General features: G+C 41.6%; 3 protein-coding genes across 5 annotated transcripts in view; 1 reads left to right on the forward strand and 2 right to left on the reverse strand.

The window, feature by feature from the left end:
* LOC310959592 (mitochondrial import inner membrane translocase subunit tim16-like) overlaps window positions 1-4,820 on the reverse strand; it is a 117,990-nt gene extending 113,170 nt beyond the window's left edge. For both annotated transcript variants that reach the window (XM_083930998.1, XM_083930996.1), the window contains exons 1-5: window positions 4,689-4,820; window positions 2,482-2,578; window positions 2,134-2,214; window positions 1,837-1,907; window positions 744-930 (exon numbers count right to left, since the gene is read on the reverse strand). In XM_083930998.1, the coding sequence (XP_083787124.1) occupies window positions 744-930; window positions 1,837-1,907; window positions 2,134-2,214; window positions 2,482-2,578; window positions 4,689-4,748 (496 nt within the window). In that variant the 5' untranslated portion in view covers window positions 4,749-4,820. The remainder of the gene's footprint in view (window positions 1-743; window positions 931-1,836; window positions 1,908-2,133; window positions 2,215-2,481; window positions 2,579-4,688) is intronic.
* Window positions 4,821-5,398: 578 nt separating this feature from the next.
* Window positions 5,399-10,622, forward strand: dnaja3a (DnaJ heat shock protein family (Hsp40) member A3a). Of its 2 annotated transcripts, XM_083932091.1 has the most exons (12): window positions 5,399-5,609; window positions 6,158-6,285; window positions 6,384-6,467; window positions 6,558-6,764; window positions 6,909-7,061; window positions 7,143-7,290; window positions 8,503-8,567; window positions 8,814-8,942; window positions 9,037-9,152; window positions 9,286-9,383; window positions 9,515-9,650; window positions 9,920-10,622. In XM_083932091.1, exons 1-11 carry the CDS (start codon window positions 5,402-5,404, stop codon window positions 9,634-9,636), a joined length of 1,458 nt encoding a protein of 485 aa, XP_083788217.1. In that variant the 5' UTR covers window positions 5,399-5,401; the 3' UTR covers window positions 9,637-9,650; window positions 9,920-10,622. The 2 variants fall into 2 exon arrangements, with proteins under 2 accessions (XP_083788217.1, XP_083788216.1); XM_083932090.1 differs by lacking the exon at window positions 9,515-9,650 and having other exon boundaries at window positions 5,400-5,609.
* A 1,133-nt stretch (window positions 10,623-11,755) lies between these two features.
* Window positions 11,756-17,583, reverse strand: hmox2b (heme oxygenase 2b). Its single transcript, XM_083930613.1, has 7 exons — window positions 17,530-17,583; window positions 16,883-17,016; window positions 16,161-16,281; window positions 15,915-16,032; window positions 15,237-15,728; window positions 14,350-14,473; window positions 11,756-14,248 (listed from the first exon to the last, which is right to left on the reverse strand). The coding sequence occupies exons 3-7, from the start codon at window positions 16,241-16,243 to the stop codon at window positions 14,121-14,123; spliced, it is 945 nt and encodes a 314-aa protein (XP_083786739.1). The 5' UTR covers window positions 16,244-16,281; window positions 16,883-17,016; window positions 17,530-17,583; the 3' UTR covers window positions 11,756-14,120.
* Between the last annotated feature and the right edge of the window lie 711 nt (window positions 17,584-18,294).

Raw genomic sequence — 18,294 nt, forward strand, 5'->3', positions numbered from 1 at the left:
AATTACGAGCATGACACGTATTTGGGCTGTTGTGCCATAAGTGAGCACAGCACAGCTTGTGTGATTAGTTCCGTTTCAATAAGACACCAAACGGATGAAAAGAAATGAGAGGTTGCACTTGTTAAGACAGTTACACAAAAAGTGACATTAACGTAAACTCTAAAAGAAACACACTCATTCATTTTTTTTATCATTCAGACCTTGTTCCTCAACCGCATATGAATGAGGAAAATGATGAAAGAGAGCGTGTGCGGGTACAGCTCATGAAAAGTTGGATCAGCAGTGAGCAGCAGCAGCCAGGCCAGCTGTCATGGTGATGGGGTGAGGGGGACAGTGTTTGTGGTAGGGGGGGTTGAGGCCAGAGGATAGTGACTGCATCCTGAGGCCAGTCTGGTGGAGACTGGGACCAGGACAGCAAATCAAAACATTACCTCTGCTGCTCCGGCACTTAGACAGAGCCACAGGGCTGTAAAACGTAGGCAGTGTCAGTCAGACAGTCCCCAACAAAGAGAAGGAAACCAACCACTTCACTCCAAATATAAATATATACATTCAGGTTGCACACACAGGCCACAACAAAAATTGAAGACTAACTGACAAGAGACTGAAATGTTAAATGCAGACAGTGCATAATGTACGACAAAAGACTGACAAAATTCATTTGGATTGTGGTGTGTGTTTTAATATATGTGCACAAATAAGCGTGTGTGTGTATATGAGCTGCTCAAAATCGCCAGCTGTACCTGCTAGCGGTGTATCCTGGCGGCTGGTGTCCCAAATCAGGGGGCACTTGGTGGTGCCCACAGCAAGCAAGCCAGAGGAGGTGGGGTGGAAAAGCACCAGCTCCAGCCTGCCCTGGCCTGGATGCAGGGTCAGCTCCGGACTGCTGGGCTGCTGCAGCTCCAGATCACACAAACGCCACAGCTTCATCTGAACACACAAAGAGAAAGGGAAATATCAAAAAAAGGTGGCTGGCAGCATCACTTCCGCTTTTCCACAGCTTACAATTTCAAAGATCCAATCTGCTCCTAGCCAGCAGAAATGTTTCTCCATCATCTTCGGTGGAAATAGTCCTCAAAACTCAGAGAACTTCTGATCCTTTGAACATTAAACGTCCCATGTTGTGCTTATTTTCAGGTTCATACATTTGAAATTAAACTGCATTAGTTCATTTTATGTCAGTAAAAATGCTCATACATCACAAGTGGGTGCATTCGCTCAGTTTCACTCTTTTACACAGGATGGTGAAACAATATACCCTGTTAGTAAATTATAAGTAGAAGGAAAGTGCACTGTAGATGCTGGGCGCTGCAGACCACTTCAGTGTGTGTGTGTGTGTGTGTGTGTGTGTGTGTGTGTGTGTGTGTGTGTGTGTGTGTGTGTGTGTGTGTGTGTGTGTGTGTGTGTGTGTGTGTGTGTGTGTGTGTGTGTGTGTGTGTGTGTGTGTGTGTGTGTGTGTGTGTGTGCGTGCGTGCGTGCGTGCGTGCGTGCGTGCGTGCGTGCGTGCGTGCGTGCGTGCGTGCGTGCGTGCGTGCGTGCGTGCGTGCGTGCGTGCGTGCGTGCGTGTTTCAAAAGATCCCTGTGGTAAACCGAGCTGCTGAGTCTGAAGATGCAGATCCACACTCAGCAGATTCCAGTAAGCTAGGGCACCTGTGGCAGAGGATAATGTGCTGAGCGGAGGGAGACTTCAAAAGGCTTAAATAACAAAAAAAAACACCAGGTTCTTATTGAATTCAAAGCCCTGCCAGGAAGAACATAGGCCTGAGAGGAAAGTGCACTTATGTGTAAGTATACAACAAAAAGATCAATACAAAGAAACAGAAAAAGTAATCTTACCGTTTCATCTCCAGAGCATGTTGCCAGGAGACTTTCATCAAATGGAGAGAAGTCCATATCAGTCACCAAATCTGACAGAGAGGAGGGGAAACAGAAATGAGATTAGGGCCACAGCTGTCTAGCTTTATTTCCTTTATGAGCAAAGGCATTTTCCATTTCTCATGTGATTCACTTTCTTTAAAAAGAAGCTAGAGTGTCCTTGAGGGTTGGGCCGTGGTGCAGCTATGCAGAGGGAAAGGGACACGGGAAGGAAAGAAGTGGACTGGGTTGTGCTGACAAGAATAAAAGACACACTACCAGAATGACAGGAAATCTGTGCGACCACCCATTGGCCTTCTGAGCCAGGTTTGACTGAGGACAGGCCCAGCATACCTCCACCTGCAGACACATACAAAGAAATTTTAAAATCGATCATATTGTTAAAACCGGCTCGCTCAGTCTTCATAGCACAGTCTATTTTTTCTTAGCAAGTACTTTGCCTAGGTATGTTTCATTTGAACTTGAATCAGTCGTCTCCATATTCTCATTATATGTGGTCACTTGGTGAAACACAGGCACAAAAGGGGCTGACACTGTACGCAGTGGATCCTGCTGTCTGTCTGCGTGCAGCAGAAGTTACTGTTGAACACACTTTCATAGCCTTACCAGCCTGCTCGGTAGTGAAGGCCACCAGCTTGGAGCTCGCTTTGATGTGGTTCCCCTGGCAGGAGAAGGAACCAGCTCGGATATTGTTGATCCATCCCTGGATTAAAAGACATGGGAGAGCACAAGTAAGGGATCATATACAATAAATACAAGGGTAAGATAAGGCACATAAGATAACTGGGGTCGGACAACATTAAAGCGAGGAAAAGAAATGCCATTCAAGACCCCCAAAAAAAGAGTTTACTTGACATGTCTACACAACAGCAGAGCTAACTATCTAAACTGAAGAATCTAACAAAAAAACATAGTTCATCTCTTTCACAATATTAAAGGAGCACATGTGACCAAGTTGCCGTCACAACTAGAATACGATGAAATAACACTGAAATAAACAGGAAGGATCTAGCTGAGGGCACACACGCACATATGTGCCTCTGAGTTAAGTGTTGAGGAAGTGGAAGGGTTCCCTGTGTCGCACAGCAGAGAACTCTTAAAACCTCTTTCAACATTAACAAGGCAAGAGCAGCAAGAGTACAGAGTCTGCGTACACACTCAAACAACTCACTGCTGCCCTGATCCTCAGAAAAAAACTGGTACAGACCAACCATGACAGACATTTGGCCTGCAGAGGGCACTTCAAAAGCATGCTTTTTTTTTTTTAAACATGATTACATATTATGGTGTATGAAAATAATAATTACAGAGCTGGGTGAGAGGTTGGAGAAAAAAACAACAACTTGATTAAAGTCATACATAAAACACAAATTTACGAGAAAGAAATCATAGTCTAATTTGATTTATTTCTTATTTAGCCAAACATACAGAATGGTTGTGCTTATTATTATTATTATTTTTAGTCATTACTTTTGCCCCTGGCTAGGAGTCTTATCCACTTGGTTTTACTTTCTCCCTAACTAAATCTAAATTAAGGACTACAGTTATGACTACTTCATTCAGTCAAATCATTTTCAGTATCTAGAGATAGAACTGGTGTATTTGTAGCATCCTGCATGGATAATGTGGACACTTTTGCCATAATAAACCGTTAAACAGGCACAAGATTTGTTATGTTTTATGCATTTTTCTCAGGATTAAAGTGTGAGAAAGACTGAAGACATTATGCTGTGAATCCATCCACAGGCCCGTGGTTAGAAAGATTCTTTGCACCAAAACCTGTGTTCAGAGGAATAAGGGACACCTCTGTGCCAGCCAAATAATATCTGACAAGAGCTACTACTCCTGTGACTACTCTCTCAAACCATGTGGAAAACGTAAGAGGTTCTGTTTAATCTGAGGAGAAAAAAATCTCTTCTTTGGAATCTTGTCTCTTTCCATCTCTATAAGCCAGTCTCTCCTCTCACTGTCTGTTACTTTCCACATTGTCGCTCTTTTACAGTGTTTGACATGTCAGCTCCAATCACATGACTTTCAGCACATGAATAGACTCAATCCCACATATTCATTGGTTGGCTGTGTGAAAAAGGCAGGTTTAGTTTAACATTCATGGCTGCAAAGCACCACCTGCTGTCTCAGACCCTGTGCAGAGATTGGAGAGGTTGCACTGTCTCTGTAAATACCAGGCATTTTACTACCTCAGTAAAAACAAGGCAGGGGATTACATAATCCATCTCAGCCAGGAGAGCCACGGGTGTTGCAACTTGAAAGAAAATGGGCCCAGAAGACGAGAAAAAAGGCAAATTTGTATGCAAGAAGACACTCCAGTCTCGTCCAGACATGTCGACTCATTGCAGCCTACAGGACAGCTTATCACTGAGAGAGGCATCATGACAGTAATATCACTTATCGCATTTGCCATTCAAATTTTTATCTGCCCCTTTGGCTAACATAACAAATCTGTGCAGTCAAAAAATGTGCAACACCACATGGTTATAGAAAGGCAATGAGAACACTCATTTGGCTATAATATAATAGCATGATGATGGACGTCGCTGCATCATCCGATGTAGGCTAGCAGCTCCATGCAACCACATGGCTCGTAGTTTTCACTACTATACTATCTTTCCTGTGATTACTAGTGTGTGAGTTCAGCTTTTCGTGTCTCAATACTAAGCAGCCTCCCAGATGCAGGAAGTTCAACATCCCTTGCAGGCAGGCGTTCCCCCAAAACACAACTTAAGTAGCACAGCTAATAAGCAAAGCTAATGTTAGCTGGGATAACTGGCTCTACTGGCTCGAGAGCTACTCACATCTTTCTTGGCAATTTTCGGAGTGGTGTTTTTGAATTTGGAGGTCTTAAATCGATTCATGTTGTCCTTTTCAAATTGACTTTCGTGCCTTCCGGGTGTCTCTGTCGAGCTGGTTGGTACTCGGCAGAGGACTCCTGCTACAGCTGACAGTTCAGGTTGGCTGCGCGGTGTTCGCTTGTTTTGCGACACAGTGCTGTCCCGCTTGGGTGGAGTTTATTTTTCGATAAACACTTTAAAGAAATCACATTTTTTTACATTTCAAATTTACTACCTTAGTTTAGCAGACACTATACGTGTTTTTTATTGTTATTGTTCAAATACATTTTTGATGTTCCAATATGTTTGTACATTTGACTTTATGGTATTATTATTTCTACATTTAGACATTTTGGTATTTTCTTGGTACTTTGTACAACATGTACGAACAGTAATGTTTGTATTGAATCTTCATCTTAAATCACGCGCATCTTTTACTTGACACTTGTGATGCTCCTTGACACAATGGGAGTGATAATGTTTTAATGCTTCTTTGCCAGTCCTTGGCGCTTTTTGCGTAGAATCCATCAAAAGAAAGATTTAAGATGAACTTTTGCAACTCGTTTTTCTTGTGAGGTCACCATCTTGAATCAAATAGAATATCTTTGCGCTCTCGGAGACGCCCACTCCATACCGCACATGCGCAGTGTGGAGCAGAGCAGCGGCTAAGTGAAGGAATGATGGCGTCCTCGGCCGCTCGCTGCTCCTCACGCTGGATTACAGTTATCGTGTCCTCTGGACAGCGCAGGGCCACCGGCGCTGTTGTCTCCGCTGGCCATGGAGCCGCCCGCTCTTTCTCTACCCTGGGAGCGGAAAAACTGTGGCGGGGAGGGAACCTGATGTGTGGCGGAGCAGGGAAAGCGTTGACATTGAGAGGGCTGTCAGGTGAGTGGTAACGGTGTATATTGTGCCGGCCTATGCTAGGCTATCTGAGTATGCTAGGGCTAAATGTTTTGTAATATCTGGTGACGCAGGATAAAACTGCGGACTTAGCGTCGCTTGATTAGGGCCCAAGGGAACATGACAAGATGCGCTTATAACCAAAACCACATTAGCTATTATGAAAGTAGTTAATGCTAACATATGTGTAAGTTAGCATTGTTGCTAACTTAAGTTTGCAGCGTCCCTCGTCCCAACCAACCAGTCATCCCTGTGACACCTAACCACAATCAAATCGCTAAAGGGACTGAATTCCATTGTTTGTTGTGCTGTTAGCAACTTTTAGTTATTGACATAGCAAATAAATAATCTACAGCTTTACAAATGTTTGTATTTCTGGAATGTTCTTGCAGATCAGGTTCATTTTCTAGCCAGCCCTACACAAATATTTGTCAGCTGATTTTGTCCTCTCAGCACGAAAGCAGCCTGAATTCAGCACTGCTCTTTTTAAATTATATTTATTTACTCCTTTACCCTGTTTTGACACTGTTCAGGCATCAAATCGCCCCATGCTGCCTCCTTTCACACAAGTGCGCCTGCTAGCAACAAGCAGGATTTCTACCAGATACTCGGCGTACCTCGCACATCAACCCAGAAAGAGATCAAGCAAGCCTACTACCAGGTCTGCTCCTGCCTGATATGCATTCACAGCTTGTATTGTCTGTCAGATAACCAGTCATCGCAGTAGCTGAATGTGTGTTTGTGCTCGCTGTTCCTCAGATGGCCAAAAAGTATCACCCTGACACCAACAAAGATGACCCACAAGCTAAGGAAAAATTTGCTCAGCTGGCTGAAGCTTACGAGGTTTAGTCTTTTTAGTCATGCTTTAACGTCTATCAATAGTCTTTAGAATTACAAATGCACCTGTTAAACCTTGCTCCATGTCTCTTTCAGATACTGAGTGATGAAGGAAAGAGGAAGCAGTACGATACGTATGGCTCAACAGGCTTTGACGCTGGTCAGGCTGGTGGAGGGCAGCGCTACTGGTCTGGACAGGCCAGCAGCGTGGACCCAGAGGAGCTCTTCCGCAAGATCTTTGGGGAATTCTCTGGAGGCCGTGGCTTTGGAGATTTCAATGCTATATTTGAACAGCCACAGGAGGTTAGTAGGATAATGTGAAATGGTAAAGCAAAGGCAAGGACTACCTTTTGATTTTAGTTCTGATAGCTCATCTGGTCCTCAATTTCTTTAGTTTTTTTATTATTAGTACATATTCTGAGTGATGATTTCATTTTTTCGACACAGTACGTTATGGAGCTGACATTCACCCAGGCAGCAAAGGGAGTCAACAAAGAGTTTTCCGTTAACATGGAAGCAGCCTGCCAGCGCTGCGATGGTAAAGGGCACGAGCCAGGCACAAAAGTCGAGCACTGCCACTACTGCAACGGCTCGGGCATGGTAAAGATCTCTGACACACTGCCTTTCTTCAAAGTGGGTTTTTTGTTGTGTTACTAGACACATGTATTGTCCATCCTGTAGGAAACCGTGAACACAGGCCCGTTTGTGATGCGTTCCACGTGTCGTAGGTGTGGCGGCAAAGGCACAGTCATTTCCACCCCCTGTCACTCTTGTCGTGGGGTTGGACAGACCAAGCAGAGGAGGACTGTGATGGTTCCTGTGCCTGCAGGTCAGTCTGGCTTAACTGTCTGTTCTACTGTTTACACACTGTAAATGCCTTTTTTTCTTATCAGTATAGCTGAGCATGAAAGGGTATTAGCCCTATTCTGAAGCAACTACTGTCTACTCTGCCGCAGATCTTCCTGACATCATCGATATAGGCTTTTATTGTCTGGCAGCAACACTGATGAACACATTTAATCATTTGGATACCTGTCATATTACTTGAAAGCCACTATCAGTGCAGCTGTAGTTTTATCAAAAGTATTTTCATTGTTCCAAAATTGGAACTACTTGCACTACTCCAGATAACCCTACACTTTGCATAGAATTTGTAATGGGGATGCCACAGTGAGGAAATTGGAAAGTTGGAAAACCACCGGTTAATAAACACTGGTGTTCAATTACACCACATACACAACATGGCTTTGGGCGGTCTTTCCAGCTCTCCAATCGAGCTTATGTTGTGCGGCCTATTTTGGCGGCCACCGGGTTGAGACAGGAGGCTGAAGTGCCCTGAGGCCCAGCTCGCCTCCTTTCGGTGCTCATGCTCACAAAATACTGTATATAAATATGATCTTAATTAATTGGAGGGTTCAGACTATAGCCGAGCTCCCTGGGCGAATGAGTGAATCTGGCAAAAAAATGATAAACAACATAAATATATATGATATACAGTAGATGAGCTGATTGTGCACTTTTGCTTTTCACTGTGACACCACATCCTCTGCCATAGTTTTGTCGGTCTTAATACGTGATGAGTGAAACAGACACTCATGTGGACAATGATGCGCAATAAATAAAGTAAATCTTTTTTTTTTTTAAACGATGGTGGGCAAGAAATCTAATCAGTGTTTGCCCAAACCCCTTGCAACAGTCAACACAGAGTAATACGCAAAGCATAATTTGTATTTGTTTTTATTGCTTTGTTTCCAAATAACCTTGCATATTAATGTAATACTGAAATATTTCCCCACATAATGCATAATGAAGGCATGTTTGAAAAAAACAAAAATGCAACAGTGTGAGCCTCGACTATAGTTAAATCTGTGTGTTTGGGCTCTTGGCAAATCATAAGTAAAGTATACGTAGAGCCATTCTTATACTTAAGATTTTAGTACACCTGAAATATTTTGAGTATGTGAAGGTTTCATAATCAAAGGATTTTTACACTTTAATGTAGATTGTGTATCCCACCTAACTGGTTTGTTTTTGCTTCAAGGAGTGGAGGATGGTCAGACCGTCAGAATGCCAGTTGGTAAGAAGGAGATCTTTATCACATTTAGGGTGAGTATCTTCATCAACGAAACCACCACTTGTGCATGTGTCACATCAGGGCCGCTTTAATGGGATTGTCTTGTGTAACGTACTGAAGGTGTGTGGACTAGTAAGAGGCATTGAGCTGTCTGAGCTCTTTGACTTCAAATTACCACCGTTCAGACGACCTGTGGTGTACTTCTACTTCAGATTGAGATGTTTTGATACCACATGTGATTGGTTGTGACGTTCTGTGTGTTCGGGGTTGGTATCCAGGTCCAAAAAAGTCCTGTGTTCAGAAGGGACGGCGCAGACGTACACAGTGATCTTTTTATCTCTGTGGCACAAGCTATCCTGGGTGGCACAGCCAGGACACAGGGCCTTTATGAAACTCTAAACTTGTCAGTAAGTAATCATGCACATTCACAGGTTTCTCCTCTAATGGAAACACTTGAAGCACATACAGTGTCCTATATGACTGTTGTTCCCATGTGTTAAGATCCCTGCCGGCATCCAGACAGACCAGAGGATTCGTATGTCCGGGAAGGGGATCGCGCGTATCAGTGGCTATGGCTTCGGAGACCATTATGTCCATGTCAAAATAAAAGTACCTAAGTAAGACATCTTGGTCATCTATTTAGCCCAGTGAAAACTATTTAACTGCTGCATTCATTTTAGATGGGCACACGAGGGCTTTGTGATTTGAATACATTGCCTTGCTGTTTTAACAAATTGTTTCCCTGTGCAGAACACTGACAGACAGACAAAAATCTCTGCTAATGAGCTACGCTGAGGACGAGACAGAAGTGGAGGGGACGGTGAACGGTGTCACCACCACAACGACAGGTAAGAGGACAATCACACAGGCCCTTTTTTTCTGTTTGGTAAACATCTCTGAGCTGCTGAAATGCGGTTTTAAGGAAAGGAAGTTGTATTTAGTCGGAAACCTGGCTGATGCAGTGTTAATCTCTGTCCAGGTGGGGGCAGCAGTGATAAGCAGTCTGGGGCAGGGCAAAGTGAGCATGACAAGAAGGGAGAAGAGCTGAAACAACAAGGGGGCTTCTTCTCCAAATTAAAGAAATTGTTTAGTTCTTCCTGACAACCACAAACCAGGTAGGATTAGTGTTGATTTACCCCCAAATTATCTTTTCTGTTATTTTCCTGACAAATAAATGTGAGGCATTGCGCAACACTGTACTTTTCATTATCTGGTTTGTGGTTGGCACATATAGACTGATGCATGCACCCCTGCATTCAGCTGGATGTCTAGCAAGTCTGGGATATCCTAAATGTTGGTTTTATATGTTGTCGTAGTTTTTTAAACTGGGACTGCTTTGCCAGCTGTATTTTAAGTGACCAACCTTTTTTGCTTTTTCCTAAAGGTAAAAGGTCAACCTGGAACTGAGAAGCTTCATCCGTAGATCAGAGGGCAGAAGGGAGGACAGCGTGTAGCAAGCACAGCCACATTATAAAGGGACAGGTGGTTGAGGAGTGTTGGGTGAGGCCTACAAAGGCTCTGGACTGATCTGTATGGACCTACCCACCCAGCCCAGCAGTGAATAAGATGGTGGATCACCTGCTCTGTTCCTGAATCCATACATAGGATTGTGGCCATTTGAGCAGCAAAGACTTCTAATGATTTATCATAGAGTTCCGTGCATGTTGTTTTTTTCCTGTTGATCCCCATAAATATATATTTTTTAAATGCAATAGTGATAACAGAAATTATGGGCAAAGAAATAATTATATTGACAAAGACCATAGTCAAAGTCAAATTAATTTGTCCTGTATGTCTCAGCTGTGTTTTCATAAATGCTTGAATTTCGCCCCCAAAATTCTCTGCACTGTGAGTCCAAACTCACCAGACTACATGTTGGGGAAGAGGTGTGTCTGCAGTGGAAAGTTACGTTGGGTTTTCTTCAACTGTGAAATCCAACTACCGAACTCTGTCCCTCTTTTAAGCTTTCGCATTATGAGAGAATTCTGCACCTTTGTTGCATTTGTACATTGTGGTGGATCATACAGTTGTATCAATGTGTCACATAGAAGAGCTATACCGTACATCTATAATAAAACTACTGTATGTTCCTGGAAAATACTCTTTTATAACAGTAACTAAAGAAGTAGCAGTCTTGAGTTCTTTAACTAGACAGTAATATATTCAAACTATTTATACAAATTAAAACAGAACCACCACAAAGGTAGGATTGTTTTTACTTTGCATTAAAACTTTTTTGGTGCTTTGAGCTAAAAGCTAGTTTTACTGTAGCATGCCAACTTGCTCACACTGACTATGCTAATGTTTAGCTACTACAGCACATACAAGGTTCACTATCTTAATTCAGCATGTTAGCAAGCTACGATAAGCTAATTAGGACAAAATACCATTTAGGTGACGGGAATGTCGTTAGTTTGTAATTATGCCCATTTTAAAAATTCATACGTCATTACTACGGTCTAAATCTAGAAATATTAGCAAACACGAACAACTCAATAACATTGGTATTCTCTGGATGTTTTCCCCTTTTAAAGAAATTTAAACTTTGACCTAGGTACTTGAGGAGAAAAGTTGGGACCACCAAAGTCATCAGGATTAGTCTTCTGGGGGCCATGAACATCTAGTACAAAAATGGCATGTTCATACATCCAATAGTTTAGTTATTAAGAGTCAGAACCATCCAACATAGCATGGTAAATGGACTTGTACTTATATAGCGCCTTTCTAGTCTTCTGACTACTCAAGGCGCTTTCACACTACTTGTCACATTCACCCATTCACACTAATGGCAGTGGACATCTTCATACCATCTAATCTAACCATTCACACACCCATGCACAGCAAGGGGAGCAATTTGGGGTTCAGTGTCTTGCCCAAGGACACTTCGATATGTTGACCGGGGGAGCTGGGGATCGAACTGCTGATCTCATGAATGGAGGACAACCCACTCTATCACTGATCCACAGTCGCCCCAGTAGCATGGCTAATAAAAATCTGAATTTTTTAAGATGTTACCAAGATTAAATTCATATTGTTGATGCAGTGCTGACGTGTGAAAGCATTACGGATAAATCTGGTCTTTTTGTCCGATCCATCTTCAAGATCTTAAAGTTTGTGCCAAGAAACTAATTAAGTATGCATTTAAAATAATCTATTGAGATTTGTATTGGGATTAAAAACACCAGTCCAAATGAATTACCATAATTGCAGCATGGGCAGGAAAACATACATTTTATTATAGACAACAGAACATACCGCTAGGGTTTCACCCTCATACGACGAGTGTATTCTAGCCAAACACTATAAAGCTTTGTCCAGTCAGATTCACAAAAGGATTAAGCGCAATGAATAGAGAATTCAATATCAACATGAATTAGTCCAGCATCCCACTCACTTTAACCTAAGGTTTAATGGATTACCAAAACTACCTATACTCCTGAGATTCAAGAAGCATCCCCACAGTTGGCCAAAAATACTGTAGCATTTTCACACGTCGAACTGGAATAAAAATGAAATAAAACATAACCCTGTAATGGTTCTCCACATGCAATGCATTGTATTGCCTTTTGACTAAAACATGAACCTGAGACTCTCAAACACAAAATACATTATCACTTCGGTTTCCATGTCTGATCAAATCTGAGTTTGGCTAATGAACGAGTACTGTACATCTGTCTCTGTGTGAATGTGTTGTGCAAATACACACAACACAGAAACCTTGCTGAAATGTCGTTTTCAGCAGATTTCCTTTGGTACTGTGTCAAACAAATCCAAGCAGAGGGGGAAAAACTACTTAGAAAGATAAAAACAAAATTGCCATTACTGTGTCAGGATAAATATTAAACTTAAAATGCAAAACAGCGCAATTACACTGCATACGGTTCACACGGCAAAATATATTCCTCCTTCTCTGTTGGGGGAAAAAAACTGTTGTGCACTACTGGAAAAGTTGTTCCCAGCACATTATGAAAATATGAATAATGATTACTAGGTGTGTCACAATTTAAATTCTACATCGAAAAATCGATCAAGTATTGAAATCAAAAGCAATTCCTCCATTTTAAATACATTATTTCAATTTGACCATATGGCCTCAGTGTGGTACATTCTCAAAAAGAAGAATTTGAAAATGTAAACTACAGTTGTCAGGGCATAAAACCAACGATCCGTAGATCTTTACCAATCAAAACACCATAGTCTAACAACGGCATAGCCGTCAGTGCTGAATAAATTGTTTAAAATCAAAAATTGAATCAAATTGTGACCTTAAAATCACAAGTCTAACGAATTGTGACACCCCTAATGATTACAGTTTTAGTGATGATGCATACTGGTATTTTGATAACAAATGAATATATAAACACGGGCCGAACTCCTGAAGGACCTACCTATAAATACTGAATCTGAAGGAGTTAACAGACAAACCATTCACCTAACAGAAAAACAAAACAATTTCCTTCCTTTTATAGGCTTCCTGTGGCAGGAAACACTGAATCATTCATATTGGATAGTTAAGCTATGCATTTAAGTTGACAACAGGCAGTTTGTTTGTTTTTTAGAAATACATAATGCCCTATTTTATAATTCTGAAACAGAGAAATGTACATTTGAACATGCATCTGTAGAGATTCAAATATCCAGTATATTAACTGCTATCTTAAAGATGTCTATTAATCATACACTTGTCAAAGTGTAGGTGTGCTATATTTTAAAGAGAAAAAAGATTTTAATTCCCACCACTTGTCTCACAGTAAAGCTGTACAAACTGTTTGAGGCCATGTTTGAGTCATGAAATGCGGTAATGGATTTGAAAAGTTATAGTAATGTTTCCATGTTGTCTTTGGAACTTCCATCATTGTGTAGAAACAAAACAAACTGTTGCATTATTGACATATTCTCTTCTAACTCCCCTCTGGTCAAATTAAGATCTTTTTATGCAAGTATGCAAAGGCCTCATTCAAAATCAACACAGCAGTCTGCCCAAAAAAACATACTGTGCTATTATACATATGCATAGCATATTTTACATGCTTTTACTAAGCTGACCGTGAATTAATTTTAATAATCAATTCATCATTATTAACTAATGTATCACTGTAGGGCCAATTATTCATGGGCACCATCTTAAAGTCACAGTGCTTTGTTAATCTGCCTTCCTTTAAAAATAACTAATTTGCTATAACACTTTGAGCTTCTATGGCAAAATCAGCTCCAGAAAGTCTTGAGATACAACCAAATAGACTGTAAGGACACAGGATGCAGGGATAGTGCAGAGGTAGAGCAATAAAAAGGATACATTTTAACCTGGTGCACAGATGCTTGATAGATGGACAAATGGATTGATGGATGGATGAATATGACGTCCTAATGGTCCTACAGATCCGTTTATTGGAATTCCACCGATAAGAAGTTTATTTCCTGTCAGCTACTCTTATAACCAAACATGTAACCTGTTCCGAATGTTTGTATTGAACTATGAAATAGTCTACTGCTTGAGGGAGTTTTCTACTCCTCCTTACTGTACGTCCATTTATTATTCTGCTTCCTCTCCCTTACAGCAGCAGAGTGTCAGGGTGACAGCTGGATCACATCAGATACCATGCAGCCAGTCCAGCCAGAGCAGCGAACCAAGAAGCAAACAGGACCTGTCCTGTTGGGTGTCGGAGTACGGCCATGGCGAGCTGACAGACGTATGCTGTTCCACCCGACGTCGCTGAGAGACAGAGGGAGCATGGGAAAAAAAATGAAACACGGTCCTAACAATTAAAGCTTTATCATGGCACAATGAGAGAAGAAATCAGTATAAAAGCTTACCCATTTTGGCAGCATAGTAGGGGCACTTGTTGATGTCTCCACCCATTGCTCCATGGACAGGCATGCCAGCATCTAAAACATCCTCCTGGATGGTTTTACCGATCTCTTCCAACTCCTCAAACACCTGCCAGCACAAACAGACGGTATGTGAGGTGATCAGGTTTGTTGCAGCAGCAATTCAATAACTATCCTGTTTTCTTTGCAAACTTGTTGGCCTGTAAAGCCTTTGAGATGACATACTATGATTCAAGGTTTATGAATTAAACGTTTCAATAGTGGCAAAGCATTTTAGAGATGGAGAAAAAATTTTTGTTAGTTTAGCTCTCTGCTAACTATAGCTGTGAGCTTTCGCCACAGTCGTGAGCCTTTGGCTATGGTTAGCAGCAGGCTAATCTATTAGCAACATTTTCTCTTCCTTTTTGACATCTGTTTTATTGCATTTATTGTCAGACTCTCTTTTAGATAAGTCCATTTTTTCTGCAGGATTTTCCACCATTTAAATCAGGCTTTAATCGTTTGAAGGGACGTGCATGTGCACCTGCATTTGGTGAGCAGCCAATAGGAAGGCATTCTCTCTGAAATGACCTGTGATTGGCCAAAGTCTCTCATTAAAGACTTGAATTTCTAAAACCTGAAAACAGAGCCAACAGATATTGAGTTGTGTTTTGCCTCCATTTGAATTACAATATGCTGGAAGGTTATTTGGAAAATGTTCCTATGCCCAGTGACTTGACTGCTTATTGGTTGTAGTTGTGGATATTGACCTAAGACCACTGCAAAATTATCCTAATTTAACAGCTTCACCATCACCACCAGGGAACAGATCACCCATTATTGTTTTTTTTGTCCATCTCTTCAACTGCAATTCATTGTCCCTGGCCTCTCACCTCCATATTGAACTGGAAGGCCTTGACAGCCTCGTCTACCAGCCTCTTCTTTATTTCCATGTTCAGTTCCAGTTCGTTCATCCGGCTACGGTACAGCTGCTTAAATGCTTTGGCACTATGGATACCATCAAACTGATAAAATTCCAGGCCCTCTCCTGTGGGCGGCAGCTTCATGGCTCTCTGAGCCACCTTCTTCAGCACCTGGCCCCCGGACAGGTCCCCCATGTAGCGGGTGTAGGCGTGGGCCACCAGCAGCACTGGGTCCTCCTGCCCTACTTGATGAATGCGGTCCACATAATGCTGGGTGGCCTTGGAGCAGCTGACCTGGCTCTGCCAGTCAGGGCCGTAAAAGTACTCAAGGTCACGGGCCAGGGCCTCATGGCGGTGTAGCTCTGTAGGAAAATATAGAGGGGCAAAGTGGGGGTGGTCTTTGTTCCTTTCAATCTCCTCTTCCATGGCTGTATAAGTATAGTAAAGTGCCACGGCGCCGAGCTGGGGAAGCAAGAAAGAAAAGCTACAATGTAGTATTGCCTTCTCTCCAGTTTTATTTGTTTACTGCTGCTTTTATTTGTTTATTACATTTATTTACTAATCTTGTTTGTTTAGTAAAGCACTCTATAACATTAATTTGTAACAATTGATGATTGTAACCATTTCTTTTCTATTTATTTTACTGACCTTGAAGAGCTCTTTGCGGATGCGTCCCCTAAGGAAATCCTTCACAAACTGGGTGTTCTCAGCCTTTTCATGAACCTCCTTGGTCCCTGCTGCCAGCACCTCAGATAGATCATCAGGGCTGGGGTTAAGAAAAATAGGAGGTATAATGTGTGTTTGACAGAACCACAACAACAAATGTAATTATTTTTCTAAGATTATTTCATGGTTTCAAAGGTAATGGTGTTGCAATACTGGTGGGAGATTTACCTGAGGGTGTCTTCTTTTCCCTCATATACAGGTCCTGCTCCATTGGACACAGCGGCTGTTGTCTCCATCGTCTCTGCTGACATCAGTGGTATGTTCCTGTCTGCCAGTAAGGTAGTTCACCCTAGAACCAGTGAAAGACATCAAATTAGCATTATATTCACATTCAAATCATATGCCATCTGTCATATTTAAGTTTGATCACACTGAAAATATGAATCTGAATATATATTTTTATGAAGTACACTGCAGTTGTCATCAAGGCATATGCAATAGTAACTTGTGTAAGATCATAACTATGACCTATACTCGTCCCCTGGTGTCACTTGAGTCAAGATTGCATAACTGGTTTCACAAGGGAACAATGTCAGGCTGCAGTTTTCCCTGCGGTTCTAGAGGTCTATGGTATTGTGCACCTAAACAATAACGACACAGGCGGAGTACATATGTGTGTCTGTGTATGTGAGTATATAAACATATATATGTATATACATGTCAGGGAGAAAGGCCACAGAACATAATGTAGGCCAACCATATTCACAGTAAATTGCCCATTAAAGCCATCAGATTCATAATCAAGAAATTAAGGATGTTAACAAACTTACGTCACAATCATTTAAAAATCCCTTTGGGTGTTACGGTAAATGAATCACTGTTTCCAGCCACAAATAGCAGATAGACAAGCAGTGTACAGTACATCCAATAGTAGTATCATTAACACTTACCTGAGAGACAGCAGAGGTCTAATCAGGAAAAAGGGGAGCTTATATCACCCCACTCCTTTCCACTGTACCTGTCCTGTAGATGATGTCAAGAGAAAGATTTCTTCTGCCAGTTAATTCTGCTTTGACCTTGTTTCCTGAGAGGGAGATAAGGCAAAGTGAGGGTGAAAGCTGAGCATCTGGCAGGAGCTGGCTTTGTTTACAGAGGAGAGGTAGTGTTAAAACAACAGCCAGGCCTGCAATACCTACCAAGCCAAACACAAAAGCAGCTCATACAACACAGGCCTTCTGGCGTTTACCACAAGTATCAAAGAGCAGCTGGTGTTGTATGAAGGGCGAGTTACTTAAGTGGTCGGGTCAGTTTCTCAGCGTAATCGGTAAACATCATCTCAAGCCACCTTTCATCGAGCCACACACCACCTGTGGTTTGCTGCCCCTGACGGTAACGTCATCTATCTGCATTATGTTTGACAACGACAGCTAACTTTAGCTAAGTTAGCTCACAGCTAGCTAGCATTTCAACAAGCTTAACAAACTTGTGTTTTGAAGAGCGATGGTTACATTAGCGAACACTGCAGCTTCGATACGTTTATTAGACTATCAAAATATATATTCACGGTTATAAGGCTTCAGTATAGCACACAACAAACCTTCACACCACCAATGTGCAGAGCAAACCGGTGAAGTACAACTCAGACTGGAGATGAAGGACGGAACTGTTCAACTACGCCCCCACCCGGCTGCTCGCTGTCTGTCAGGCACGTCACGCGCTTCTCCACAGGAAGTGCTGACAAACAGCTATTTATTTTATTTTCAATTTAAACATTCATTTTCTGACATGTTCCACAGTTATACACAATACCAAATGTAGAAATAACAATAACATACTTTAAAAGGTACAAAGACGGTAAAACATAGAAAAAGGAGTGAGGAATAACAAAAACGAAAAACGTATGGGGCCCTGCTAAACAAAGGGAGTATATTTGAAATGCCCAAATAATCTAATTGTTTTCGCCTATTCATTATTTTTGAGTTTAAAGTTTTCAATAGTGGTCAAATATGATTTAGAATCTGAAAGGAGGGTAGTTTGTTGAGTCAAATCATTTTCTGTATATAGAAATTTGCTAAGATAATGATCAACTATCTAAGTTTTTAAGAATTAGTAATAAAATCCATCTTTGTAAGTGTTTTTACAGAACATTTTAAAAGGTAAGGGGAAAGGGAAAGGTTCTGGGGTCTTAGATCTCATTCACATGCATGCCACCACTTTATTTGCGGCATCTGCTAAAAGGAATGACAGGTACCTCCTGAAAATATTTACAATATAGCAGCAAAAAGAAAAAGATGAATCACTCATAAATGGTTCCAGGCCGCTCCGCCTACAGTAGATAACTGAGTCTAAATCATCAGAGATT

Source organism: Echiichthys vipera, assembly GCF_963691815.1.
Source record: "Echiichthys vipera genome assembly, chromosome: 17".
NCBI lineage: Eukaryota > Metazoa > Chordata > Actinopteri > Perciformes > Trachinidae > Echiichthys > Echiichthys vipera.